Source organism: Lycium ferocissimum, chromosome 10 (genome assembly GCF_029784015.1).
Source record: "Lycium ferocissimum isolate CSIRO_LF1 chromosome 10, AGI_CSIRO_Lferr_CH_V1, whole genome shotgun sequence".
In the NCBI taxonomy this organism is placed as follows: Eukaryota; Viridiplantae; Streptophyta; class Magnoliopsida; order Solanales; family Solanaceae; genus Lycium; species Lycium ferocissimum.
The window spans coordinates 37,238,661-37,249,461 of record NC_081351.1 but is presented as its reverse complement, the minus strand read 5'-3'; the positions used below and the strand labels follow the sequence as shown (position 1 = coordinate 37,249,461).

At 33.0% G+C, this 10,801-nt stretch overlaps 2 protein-coding genes across 3 annotated transcripts; one reads left to right on the top strand and one right to left on the bottom strand.

Annotated features, from left to right (window-relative positions):
• Positions 1-1,297: 1,297 nt before the first annotated feature.
• LOC132033725 (uncharacterized) lies at positions 1,298-4,990 on the top strand. 2 transcript variants are annotated; one of them, XM_059423772.1, is made up of 5 exons: positions 1,298-1,953; positions 2,613-2,826; positions 4,330-4,422; positions 4,531-4,598; positions 4,703-4,990. In XM_059423772.1, the coding sequence occupies exons 1-5, from the start codon at positions 1,541-1,543 to the stop codon at positions 4,854-4,856; spliced, it is 942 nt and encodes a 313-aa protein (XP_059279755.1). In that variant the 5' UTR covers positions 1,298-1,540; the 3' UTR covers positions 4,857-4,990. The 2 variants fall into 2 exon arrangements, with proteins under 2 accessions (XP_059279755.1, XP_059279754.1); XM_059423771.1 differs by having other exon boundaries at positions 1,299-1,953; positions 4,531-4,616.
• Positions 4,991-5,537: 547 nt separating this feature from the next.
• On the bottom strand, positions 5,538-9,831 carry LOC132033724 (14-3-3 protein 7). Its single transcript, XM_059423770.1, has 7 exons — positions 9,676-9,831; positions 7,626-7,932; positions 7,381-7,468; positions 7,099-7,208; positions 6,552-6,697; positions 6,171-6,205; positions 5,538-5,734 (listed from the first exon to the last, which is right to left on the bottom strand). The coding sequence occupies exons 1-7, from the start codon at positions 9,740-9,742 to the stop codon at positions 5,717-5,719; spliced, it is 771 nt and encodes a 256-aa protein (XP_059279753.1). The 5' UTR covers positions 9,743-9,831; the 3' UTR covers positions 5,538-5,716.
• Positions 9,832-10,801: the final 970 nt, after the last annotated feature.

Below are 10,801 nucleotides of genomic sequence, written 5' to 3'. Positions count from 1 at the left end.
ATATAAGATAAAATCTCGTGACTGCCGAGGCTTTAATGCTTGAAAATTCTCATCTGTTTCTCTTCGCACATTGTTTGGATCAAATTAAATAAGTGTCACGCGTAAATTAACCATGCAAATTCTGATTAAATGATAATAATAAATTTAGAGAAAATAGATCATTAAAGAAAAAAAAAGTGTCACGCGTATTTTTGAAAGGCTCATCCTATTTTTTTTCTGAGGATATTGATTATCAAATGATTAATGGTTTTAAAGGATCTAGATTCCTTCTTCTTTAAGAGTTTAAGTATGAGATGATATCTTTTTTATTTAAATTACTAGATTTTAAAAGCAATACTAAAAAAAAAAAAGCCAAATTTCTTACGATGATAACTAGGTATCAATTATTATTATTGTTACATTTCTTTTTGGTGATAAGGTACCAAAGTATTTGTCATAGAAGTTTCTAGAGCACTTATATAGAAACGTTTCCTAAAAGCCGTCTAAACTCCAGACTCTACGCTTTTACCAAAGAGAAAAAACAGGTGATCTAACTGGAAAAAATTACAACTCAAACCTATTTTCTAGCGTGGGGTTTAGCCACAAGAATCTAGAACTGAAATTAAGGGTGAATTATTACACAATAAGTGTGGATTCATTTTTCTATCATGATATGCTTGCTTCTCTTTTTTTTCTTTTTTTCTTTTTCTCCATCCGGTATTTGATATCCACGTTATAATCCGATTATCCGAATTCGCACAGCGTAATATAATTTATTTGGTCAAACTTTTAAAAGGCTAAAATACACTCATTTATCAAAATAAACACTTATTTTAGAGAATGTAAGGGTTTGGTCAAGTTGTTTTTTAATTGCAGTAGTTTTAAGTAGAAACTGAAAAAAACTAATTCCTCCTAAAAAAAAAAAATTGATTTTTTTTTGGACAAAGTTAAGCATATAAAGTTTATGTGTATCAAATAAATTTTAGTAGTAATTTCATTTCTTTTTTTGTAAAGTGGCACTTCATTTTTTTTTTTTTAAATATATAGATCACAAATAATTGACCAAAACAACTATTTGAAAACACTTTTGTTTCAAAAATCACTATTGATAAGAAGTATTTTTCAAAATAGACGTTTCTACAGCTTTTCCAAATAGGCTCACAATAAAAAGAAATTTAAAAACAAAAATATTTAATTTTTGTAAAAAAGGAAATATACGTGTATAATTTATAAATTATGCATTTATGCTTCTACTTCTTCTTTTTCTTCTTTTAATTGTTTTCCCAAAATATTCATACCTAAGACATGAAGTGGAGCCAACAGCATTGAAACATTTCCTTATTCAAATACTTAAAAACAAAAAACACACACTCATCTATGTCTTTTGACCATTCATTTTGACCTTTGCAAATATAATTCATAAATATAGAAAATTCTTCCTGCCCTTTCTCTCTTTCTTCACTACAATTCCCCACAACCTTAGATTTTCTTCTCAAACTCACAAAACACACACACACTGTGTTAAATTAATTTGCATGTTGTAAAAATCCATTTTTCAGTGATGCCAAAGTGTTTTAGCTTTACCGCAACAAAGAACAGTTGCCTCAAATCAAGTTTCACCAGTCGAGGTCTCCGATCTACTTTCACTGACCTTAAAGATGGAACCATAATGCATTGTTGGGTACCCAAATCAAGAAAACCGACCCGACCCGACGTGGTGTTGATCCACGGGTTCGGAGCTAATTCCATGTGGCAATGGAGCGAAACTGTCCGAATCCTCTCGAAGCACTTCAACGTGTACGTCCCGGACTTAGTATTCTTTGGTGACTCGTACACGACTCGGTCTGAACGGACCGAGTCATTTCAGGCTCAGTGTGTGAAGCGAGTTATGGAGGCCAACTCGGTGACCAAGATGAGCGTTGTTGGGTTGAGCTATGGTGGGTTCGTGGCGTATCATATGGCGGCGCAGTTTAGGTGAAGGAAATATCTACTAAAAATATCTGAAAATTCTTTACAATACTCCCTCCGTCCATTTTTACTTGTCCTACATGTCAATTTTAACTTGTCAAGTTTAAAAAATCAAGAGATTATTTATCAACTCTCTACCCAGATAAGGGTAAAATATGCATACACTCTATCCTACCAGACCTTGCTTGTGCTATTATACTGTGTATGTTCTTGTATACCTATTTTACCTTTGCTATTAATTATTGGGTTGAGAACTTCAATGAATCAATGAATTGTAAATGACGGCACAACTTTTAAAATATGTTTGGTTTGATTTCAATCATTGAATGACTTAGTAATTATTAGGACACAACTTTTAAAATATGTTTGGTTTGATTTCAATCATTGAATGACTTAGTAATTATTAGGAGTAATATAGTAAAATTATTATTTTATTTATGATTTTTTTAAATGGTATGTCAAGTCCATACAAAACAAGTAAAAATTGAGGGAGAGAGTATAAAACAACTAGCAAAATCTCTATTTATAATAGCATGAAATATACTTTGATTAAAAACTGGAATCTCTATTTCTATATAATTCTGACTATAAATACATAAATTAAAATATCAAATTCTAGCTAATTTGATTTCCTACAACTTTAAATTATGTTTTTGAATAATTAGGGATTGTGTGGAGAAAGTGGTGATATGCTGCGCGGGAGTTTGTTTGGAGGAGAAGGATTTGAAAGAAGGATTGTTTGCGGTGAGCAGCGTGGAGGATGCGGCCAATATTCTGCTGCCGCAGACGGCGGACCAAATGAGAGAGCTGATGGGTTACACTTTTGTTAAAGCTCCGGCCAAAGTTTTGCCCTCTTGCTTGCTTACTGACTTCATTGATGTAAGTCTCATCTTTCAATTATTTTATTTTTTCTTACATCTTTGTCTGCCCCTTACATAATTACCATATTTTTCTGCTGCCCTGTCCTGACGAGGCACCTTAATTTTCAGACAAAAGGTGTAATAGGAGTATTGAATGAGAAAATAAAATATCTATTAGTATATCAGTTAAAAAATAATTACAGGAATTCCGTAAAATAAAACTGATTAGTGTTAAATTATATTGAAAATATAAATATTTATGGACTGTGTATATAAGTTAATTCCACTACAAAATGATCTAGTGCCAATTAATCCAGGAATTTTAGCCGAAATGGATGTATATTCGGTAATATATAATCTCTCATTTTATTTTGTAGCTTACAAGAAGTTTTCCTTTTAAATATTATTTTCTAATCTATCTTGCGGTTTTCACAAATGCTGTCTGAATTGATCAGTATCACTCCACCTAGTAACGAGTTTCTGAATTATAATATTTTTATATAATTTTAAAATATGTAAATTTAATTTTTAAAAAAATTAGAAAGTTTTATGCTCGAATTCACGTAATTTGGTTTCTAGTATTCCAACTTATGTCACATAATCAGATGAAATAGAGGAGTAATGTTTTCTTCTTCTTAAATTGAACTATATGTTGTTGAGAAGCAAAGACATTGAATGCCTCCTCACGGACTGTTGAGGAAATAGATCTACCAATTTAATGTTTCAATCAGTTTTTGACCTATTAAAATAAAAGAAATTAAAATTTTAAAATAATAACACACACCTCTAAATCGAAGATTGTGAGTTCAATTAGCTTGTTTTCCTTAAATAAAAGCATAGGATTTTCACTTTTTGGATTGAACTCGGCAGACATAGGAAAAAAAAATAGTTTCTTCTCGCATTTACCAAAAGGATTGAGAATTGAATCAACCACTTGTAATGACATCCCCACTTATAATTACATGGTCACTTGTTAGTTTTTTTTTCTTTTTTAATTTTTAATTTTAATTTATTTTCTACATTTTTTATTATTTTTACTTTTAAATTATTTTTATTTTAAAAATATATTTTCCTTTTTATATTGCTTACCTAAACCAATTTCTGTTAGATCATTTTTGGAATCCATTTATTAAAAATAAATTAAATGGCCATGATCTTCATTCTTCTTTATCACAAGGAGAAGGAAGGTCTAATTTTATTGAACAGGGAAACCAAATGAGGTCAAACACTTTGTCATCCACTATAAAAAATAAAAAGAAAACGAACCTCTATAACCTCGAAAATGAAATTAACTTATGCTAGTAAGTAATTCTAACAATTCACAGATGAAGGATGGGAAATGCGGTCTTCAATCTATGTTATCCGTCTTTTAAGATTTTTACCGAAGCAAAATTTAGATGAAGAAGATAACCAAATGTAACCTACATGCCCATTTTTAATAAGAATTTACCCGTTCATGTCTTCTTCAACCTAATATTATAATGAAATAGCAAATGAGTATTTTAGTGTTATATATGAGCAGGAAATGTTCACACAATATGTAGAGGAGAAGAAAGAATTGCTTCTTGCAATTGCCAAAAACAGGAAGCTATCTGATCTACCTAAGATCACTCAGGTTCTTTTCCCTTTTCCTTGTCTTTAATAATGGTGTCTACACACCCCCTACTACATTAATAACAACATTGATCATGAATTTTTCCTAATATTGTTCCTGAATTTGCAGCCAACGTTAATAGTGTGGGGAGATCAAGACAAGATATTTCCTTTAGAATTAGGTCACAGATTGAAAAGGTTCATTACCCCAACTGGGTTAGTTGATATCTATTTGTACTTCTCTTCACTTATATTTATATGCTTTGTTGGATTGGTGACTGACATGTGAATATTTTGGACAGGCATTTAGGGGAGAATGCTGAGATGGTAGTAATCAAGAATGCAGGCCATGCTTTTCTTTATGAGAAACCCAGAGACTTCCATAAGCCTTTGAAATCCTTTCTCTTGGGTTCCACAAAATCTCCTCCTCCTAAGAATGCTCAGAACCAAACATGATTAACTAGCCATCTTAATTATGTAACTTGGGAAAATTATCTATTAGTGGTGAAAACCATAATGTATGATCTCAAATTTTGCAATTCTTGTAGCTTTCATTGAGACACCACCCTATGAAGATTTTAACTTCTATATATTCAGTCCAACGGTTCTCAAGCACACGGCTTTTGTCCCAGCTATGATTTTTACTTTTGTGATCTCGAAGAAGCACCGTAGTATGTTGCATGGTTGTTTCCATGCAACACAAATATATGTTAAAATCACAAATCTAATGATCATGTACTAAATACTATCCTGCTTTAAGCACAGAGATGTAGCTAGAAAAGACAAAATCAACCCATTTTAGTAAACCTTACAAGTTTAAACTGGTTAAATTATGAACCATGTGTCGACTAGACCCAACGGAGTGAACCCTAAATTTGAAAGAACTAAAGCTAGCAATTTAAGAAAAAAATATTAGCGCGCACTCTTTTTTTTTTTTTTTTTTCAGAGAGAAGCAGAATAAGAGAAGAAATCAATTCATGTTAGGCGTGTGGAGTCATAACCGAGTTATTGACCCATCTTGACACAACTTATATTCACTAGAGACAGTGCTAGATGGGTTAGGTCATAATACATTTGTTGATTTGACCCAACTTTCCCATTTGCGGCATCTAAATGTAGGCCAGTACATGCAAATCATGAAGAACAAAAAAGGCAGCAATTTTTCAACTGAAAACGACAAGTACTCTGGGAATGTTTATGTATGGAGGATGAAAATACAAGCCAATAGGCATGAATCCCTGAACATTATATGAAAAACAGAGACTTTCCACAAGCTAACATCTCCGAGAAGCCACCATCACGATGATTCGTCTCCTCTAAAGCTTCACCGAATTCTGCAAAGACGCGCACAAAAAAAAAAAAAAAAGAAGTGACTAATGTGACATGACAGACGTCAATTGTCCAAGCTACCTAGCGATATATGGAGCATGTAGACGAGAGCTAAAAAAAAGGTAAAATTCTTTCATGAAGATCACATTGTAAAGAATCTACTCCTTTCCAGACTAATGTATTGGTCGGTTGGTCCTGCCTTATGTTTTATGCCTAAAAGCCTATACAAAAATATAGCCAGAAAATACACAATTGTACAGCACAAGTAAGAAGCCACACTTCACCATTTTGACATCGGAACCTCACTTGGCTGAGAATTCTACTACTTAGAGTTATGCCCATTACCCAATAGTTGGTACACAAGTAGTAAACACCTCCACATGGAAAAGCTTCAAAGACCAGTTATACAAGAGATATTAAATGAACTGTTAGAAATCATACCTCCCCTTGACGCTCATCACCCTTAGAATGTTCACCTGTCAAAAAAAATCACAGGTTAACTTCTTCAAATCGGTAAATCTTTTACATCTATATGTTTAACTTGTTCTGCAAAAGGATGAGTCAATAAATCCTATTCACTAATGAGAATTCAAAAGAAACACCCGTTTTTGCTCCCTCATCATATATCCCTTTAAATCTGATCAATATATAGCATTCTAAAAATTAATTCATGGGTCCAAGCAGCATAAGAGATGCGAATTTTAATTGCCAAAAGCAACAGGTTCTCCCCTATTTTCAAAATGCAAGCATATAAACCTAGATCATAATCACAGCAAACCATAACGAAGGGAATTAACTTCGAAAAATCCCAATAAGACATACCTCCCTCTTCAAGATCAGATGTCCACAAAGTGAGATTATCCCTTAGAAGCTGCATGATAAGGGTACTGTCCTTGTAGGATTCTTCACTTAGGCTATCGAGTTCCGCAATAGCTTCATCAAAAGCTTGCTTGGCCAAATGGCACGCCCTGGTTTGAAAGAGGAAAATGAAATAAGTTACGAGAAGTATCCACAATAAAAGCAGATTACAAGTTAAATTACGTCGCCAAAGCAGGATCACATGTGCAAATATAAAGAAGAAAGGTCAAATACTCTCATAGATAACCAAAATTATCCACTGATCCTCTTTACACTAGATTTAACTCCTCATTGCTCTTGAACTCTATCTATACTTTTATTTGAAAAGGCAACAGTTCAATATCATCAAATCATTCACAATTTCAATGAGAAAAACCATTTTCAAAAGCCTCCTGTCTACTATCTCCAAGCTAGCTTCATTGTGATATGAGGAACAAGAAACAAGGGTAACTTAACAGCTTCTGTCTAGTCATAACATTTATAACTTCTGTTCATAAGATAGTTCTCTAACCTCTCAGGTGAATTCAGAATCTCATAGTAGAAGACTGAGAAGTTCAAAGCAAGTCCAAGTCTGATTGGGTGAGTAGGAGCAAGATCTGAACTAGCGGTGGCAGTAGCAGCCTACAAAAATAGAGCAATAAGCTTTAATCGAGAATAAGACATACAACCAAATAAAACATACAAATAATGTGCAATCATAAACAACAAATATAGGAAGCAAATGCTGCAGATCTTTTATATAAGCATAGAAGAAGATTAAACCAAATCTGATAGTGTGGAACGAAAAAGAAACCTCATAAGCTTTAAGTGACTGATCAGCCGCCTCTTTACGATCATCCCCTGCTTTGAACTCTGCTAAATAACGATAGTAATCTCCCTTCCTGCAGGTGAAGTAAAAGGAGGGGTAAACTTGTAAGTTCAGCAATCAATTTTTGGGGTAAAAAGGGAAGAAAGACAACTAACTTAAATAAATTAAAATGTGGTCACGTGGAAAACAAATATGTATTCATCTCCATCACAAATAAATCAGCAACTCACATCTTATAGTAGAAGACAGTTGATTCTCCAGTAGTGGACGAAGGAACTAGGTGCTCATCAATCACTGACAAAATGTCGCCGCATATTTTTGTAAGCTCATCTTCAACAGTCTTTCTGTAAGTCTTTATTCTCTTAACATTCTGTTCATGACCCTTACTCTCCTCCTTTTGTTCAATTGAAGACAATATCCGCCATGAAGCCCTTCTTGCTCCAATTACATTCTTATAACCAACTGACACCAAATTCCTCTCCTCAACAGTCAGTTCGACATTCATCTTAGCAATCGCCTTCATTGCTTCAACCATTTCTGGGGCAAAAAGCAGACAACATATTTATCAGAAGTTCAAAGAAACCGAATAGAATCAGTAAACACAAGATTGCACAAGCTTATTACGAATCGGAAAGGTTCAAATCTTCTCTCATTTGTATTGTTTGCCCATAAGCACAACAGCACTTCTATTAAGAATTTGAAAGTTTCAAGCCTCCTCTCATTCGCACTATTTGCCTCTAAGTGCAACAGTTCTTTCTCCCGACCTCTTTCTTCTCTATAAGAAAGATTAAACAATTTTTTTTTTTTTTTTTAATAAGTGTCTGGGCCAGCTTGCGTGCAACTCGACTAATTCCACGATCAAGAAAGACTAAATAAGAAAAGCTAAAACCTACTCGATCAAGACAATCTACCCTCTTTATGCTCAAATGATGCTTCATCCATTCTTGACTTTACATTATAATATTCATCCTAGAGAATAATTAGAAAGGCTATCATCTCTCAACATGACATCAGGTACCTTAAAACTTTGTTTTCTATTAATATTACCAAATATCGATCATAAAATGTGTTTCTAAATCATGAAATATTACCCCATTTTGGCAAAATGATGCGCTAACATTGTAACTCGGACCTCAATCAGCATTCTCCAAAACCACTAGAATCTTGGAATCCCCTTAACTTCATCATTTGTTGGATAAGGAGGATGCCCTTAACTTGATCATGAGCCAGGACGCAATGCTTTCTCAAGGAAAACAAAGCAGCATAATCCAAGTTCTTGGGTATTTCCGCTTAAATGTCGAGATATACATTCACATAACTTCCACAGGATTTTCCAGTGCAAGTACCTCATACTACCTAACAAGTACATGTCCTGCTATGTGATATAATAGATAAACCTAGACAACAAATATAAAGGCAAATGTTTTTCCTCCAAGTTCATTTCAGTTGACATCTTCGGTCAGTGACAGAGCGAGAAACCTATACAGGGGGATTTCAAAAAAAAAAGAAGCTAAAATGTGATAGTTGAGATTTGAACCTGTGATCTAAAGCAACTTTTGAACCCCCTTCACTACTATACTAGAATTTCTGCTTATGTCCAGGAAATCAAAAGCTTCTATATAACCAAAAAAAAAAAACCATTTTACTCTATTTACCAAGTATAGCAAAATATTCACTAATAGTTTCCCTGTTTATACACCTTGGTAAAAGCTCTCTCAATTGATCTCAAAATTAACCAGTACTCTTAGAGAAAATAATTCTGGTCGAAAGGGCTTCTTTCTTCATGAACTCTCATCCTCTGTATAGTGACCTTTGGTCCTAATTTTGTGAACTTTTCAACACTAGGCCTTAACAAACTGTATATGAGGTTAGGCACTTCATACCTCGAGCACATGTATTCTCCTTTTGGTTATTAATATACAAGGTACGGTTCAGTCTTCATGAAGGATTAAAACCATCTACAACAGACAACACCAAGAATTCAACAAGGCAATTTCCAGTCTAATTTGTTTTTTAAAAAAATTTGAAATTAACAAAAACAACAGAAATCAACGAGAAAGAACACTTGATTGTACATTACAAATTCAAGGGCAAACAATTTCACAACTTTAGGCAAACTCAAAAACAAAAACAAAAAAAATCCAGCCACAAAACCAAAGAACAACCACTATTTCTTTCAAGATTTTGCAACCCAAAAAAAAATTCACCCCTTTGAACATAAAAGAACAAACACTAAATATTTACTGACAGAAATAAAACAAGTACAATTAAAAAGAATACCATCATATCTCTCAGCTTGCTCAGCCAACCTAGCCAAGTAAACCTGTTTCTCTCTTTCCTTCTCCATTTTTTGCTCTCTCTTTCTTTGGGGATGTTCTTGTTGAATTATACTGGAGTACGATTTTATATGTGAACACGTCTACCTTTTCTTAGGACTCTTTTTTCTTTTTATTTGTCTAGTAAGAAAATGACTAAATTAAGGTACCTTTCCTCTTTTTCTTTATTTAACTTTTTTCCACGTATGCGGCATTTGGTAACTGCTTTCAAAGGGGAATGCACTGTTACTGGTTTACACTGGGAACAATGGGCGGTTAAATCTTGCCTTGGATTCCGCATATCGCCGGCCGTTATATCTGGACCGTCCATGCTGAGGCTAGATAGAACATTAACCGTTGGATTAAGCATGCAGAGGATGATGGTAACAGGAAGCTGTCGGTCACATGGGTGTCGGATTTGACTAAGATTTTACTATCTAACTGCTTTCAACATTGTCGGATTATATAATAAAGAAAAAAATATTTAAGACACAATTTTTTTTTAAAAAAAGTACATAAATCTCTTTTTCTTTTTGAAAAATAATTTGTACTTCTCCAATATAATTAAAATACTCTATATAAAGTAACAGCAATATCAGTAGGCGTTTGGCCAAGAAAATCAAATGTTTTTCACTTTATTTGAAATTTAAAGTTAAAGTTGAAAGTGGAATTGTGTTTGATTATAATTTAATATTTGTTTGTTTGAATGTATTGAAATTGAAAAAATTAAAAAAAATAAAAAAATAAGCAGAAGTAAAAATAGGATTTTAAATGTTTTTCAAATTTAAAAAATAACTTAGGTATTTAAAATTTTCATAATCAAACGCTAATTTTTAAATAAAATAAAATAAAATCCGCGAAAAAGTGAAAATTCTCATGGCCAAACAGGTAATGCAAGTGTTCTACTGTACTACTATTGCCTTTAACCCAAGACATATTTGGCCAAAAAAAAAAAATTGTCAGTAACGAAACAAAAGTTGTTTAACATAAATAAATACATTTCCAAGAATCAAATTAAAATAGTTTTCATAACCATCAAATAACCTAAGGTGAAGATAAAAAATCATTAAACTTTGTTAAAGTCAACCAAA

Excerpts from the sequence above, each read along its gene's own strand:
- LOC132033725 (XM_059423771.1), top strand. The coding sequence starts at position 1,541 with ATGCCAAAGTGTTTTAGCTTTACCGCAACAAAGAACAGTTGCCTCAAA. Across the intron at positions 2,827-4,329 it reads TGCTTACTGACTTCATTGAT|GAAATGTTCACACAATATGT; the intron begins GTAAGTCTCATC and ends ATATATGAGCAG. Across the intron at positions 4,423-4,530 it reads ATCTACCTAAGATCACTCAG|CCAACGTTAATAGTGTGGGG; the intron begins GTTCTTTTCCCT and ends CTGAATTTGCAG.
- LOC132033724 (XM_059423770.1), bottom strand. The coding sequence starts at position 9,742 with ATGGAGAAGGAAAGAGAGAAACAGGTTTACTTGGCTAGGTTGGCTGAG. Across the intron at positions 7,933-9,675 it reads GCAAGCTGAGAGATATGATG|AAATGGTTGAAGCAATGAAG; the intron begins GTATTCTTTTTA and ends TTTTTGCCCCAG. Across the intron at positions 6,206-6,551 it reads ATCTGATCTTGAAGAGGGAG|GTGAACATTCTAAGGGTGAT; the intron begins GTATGTCTTATT and ends TTTTTTTGACAG.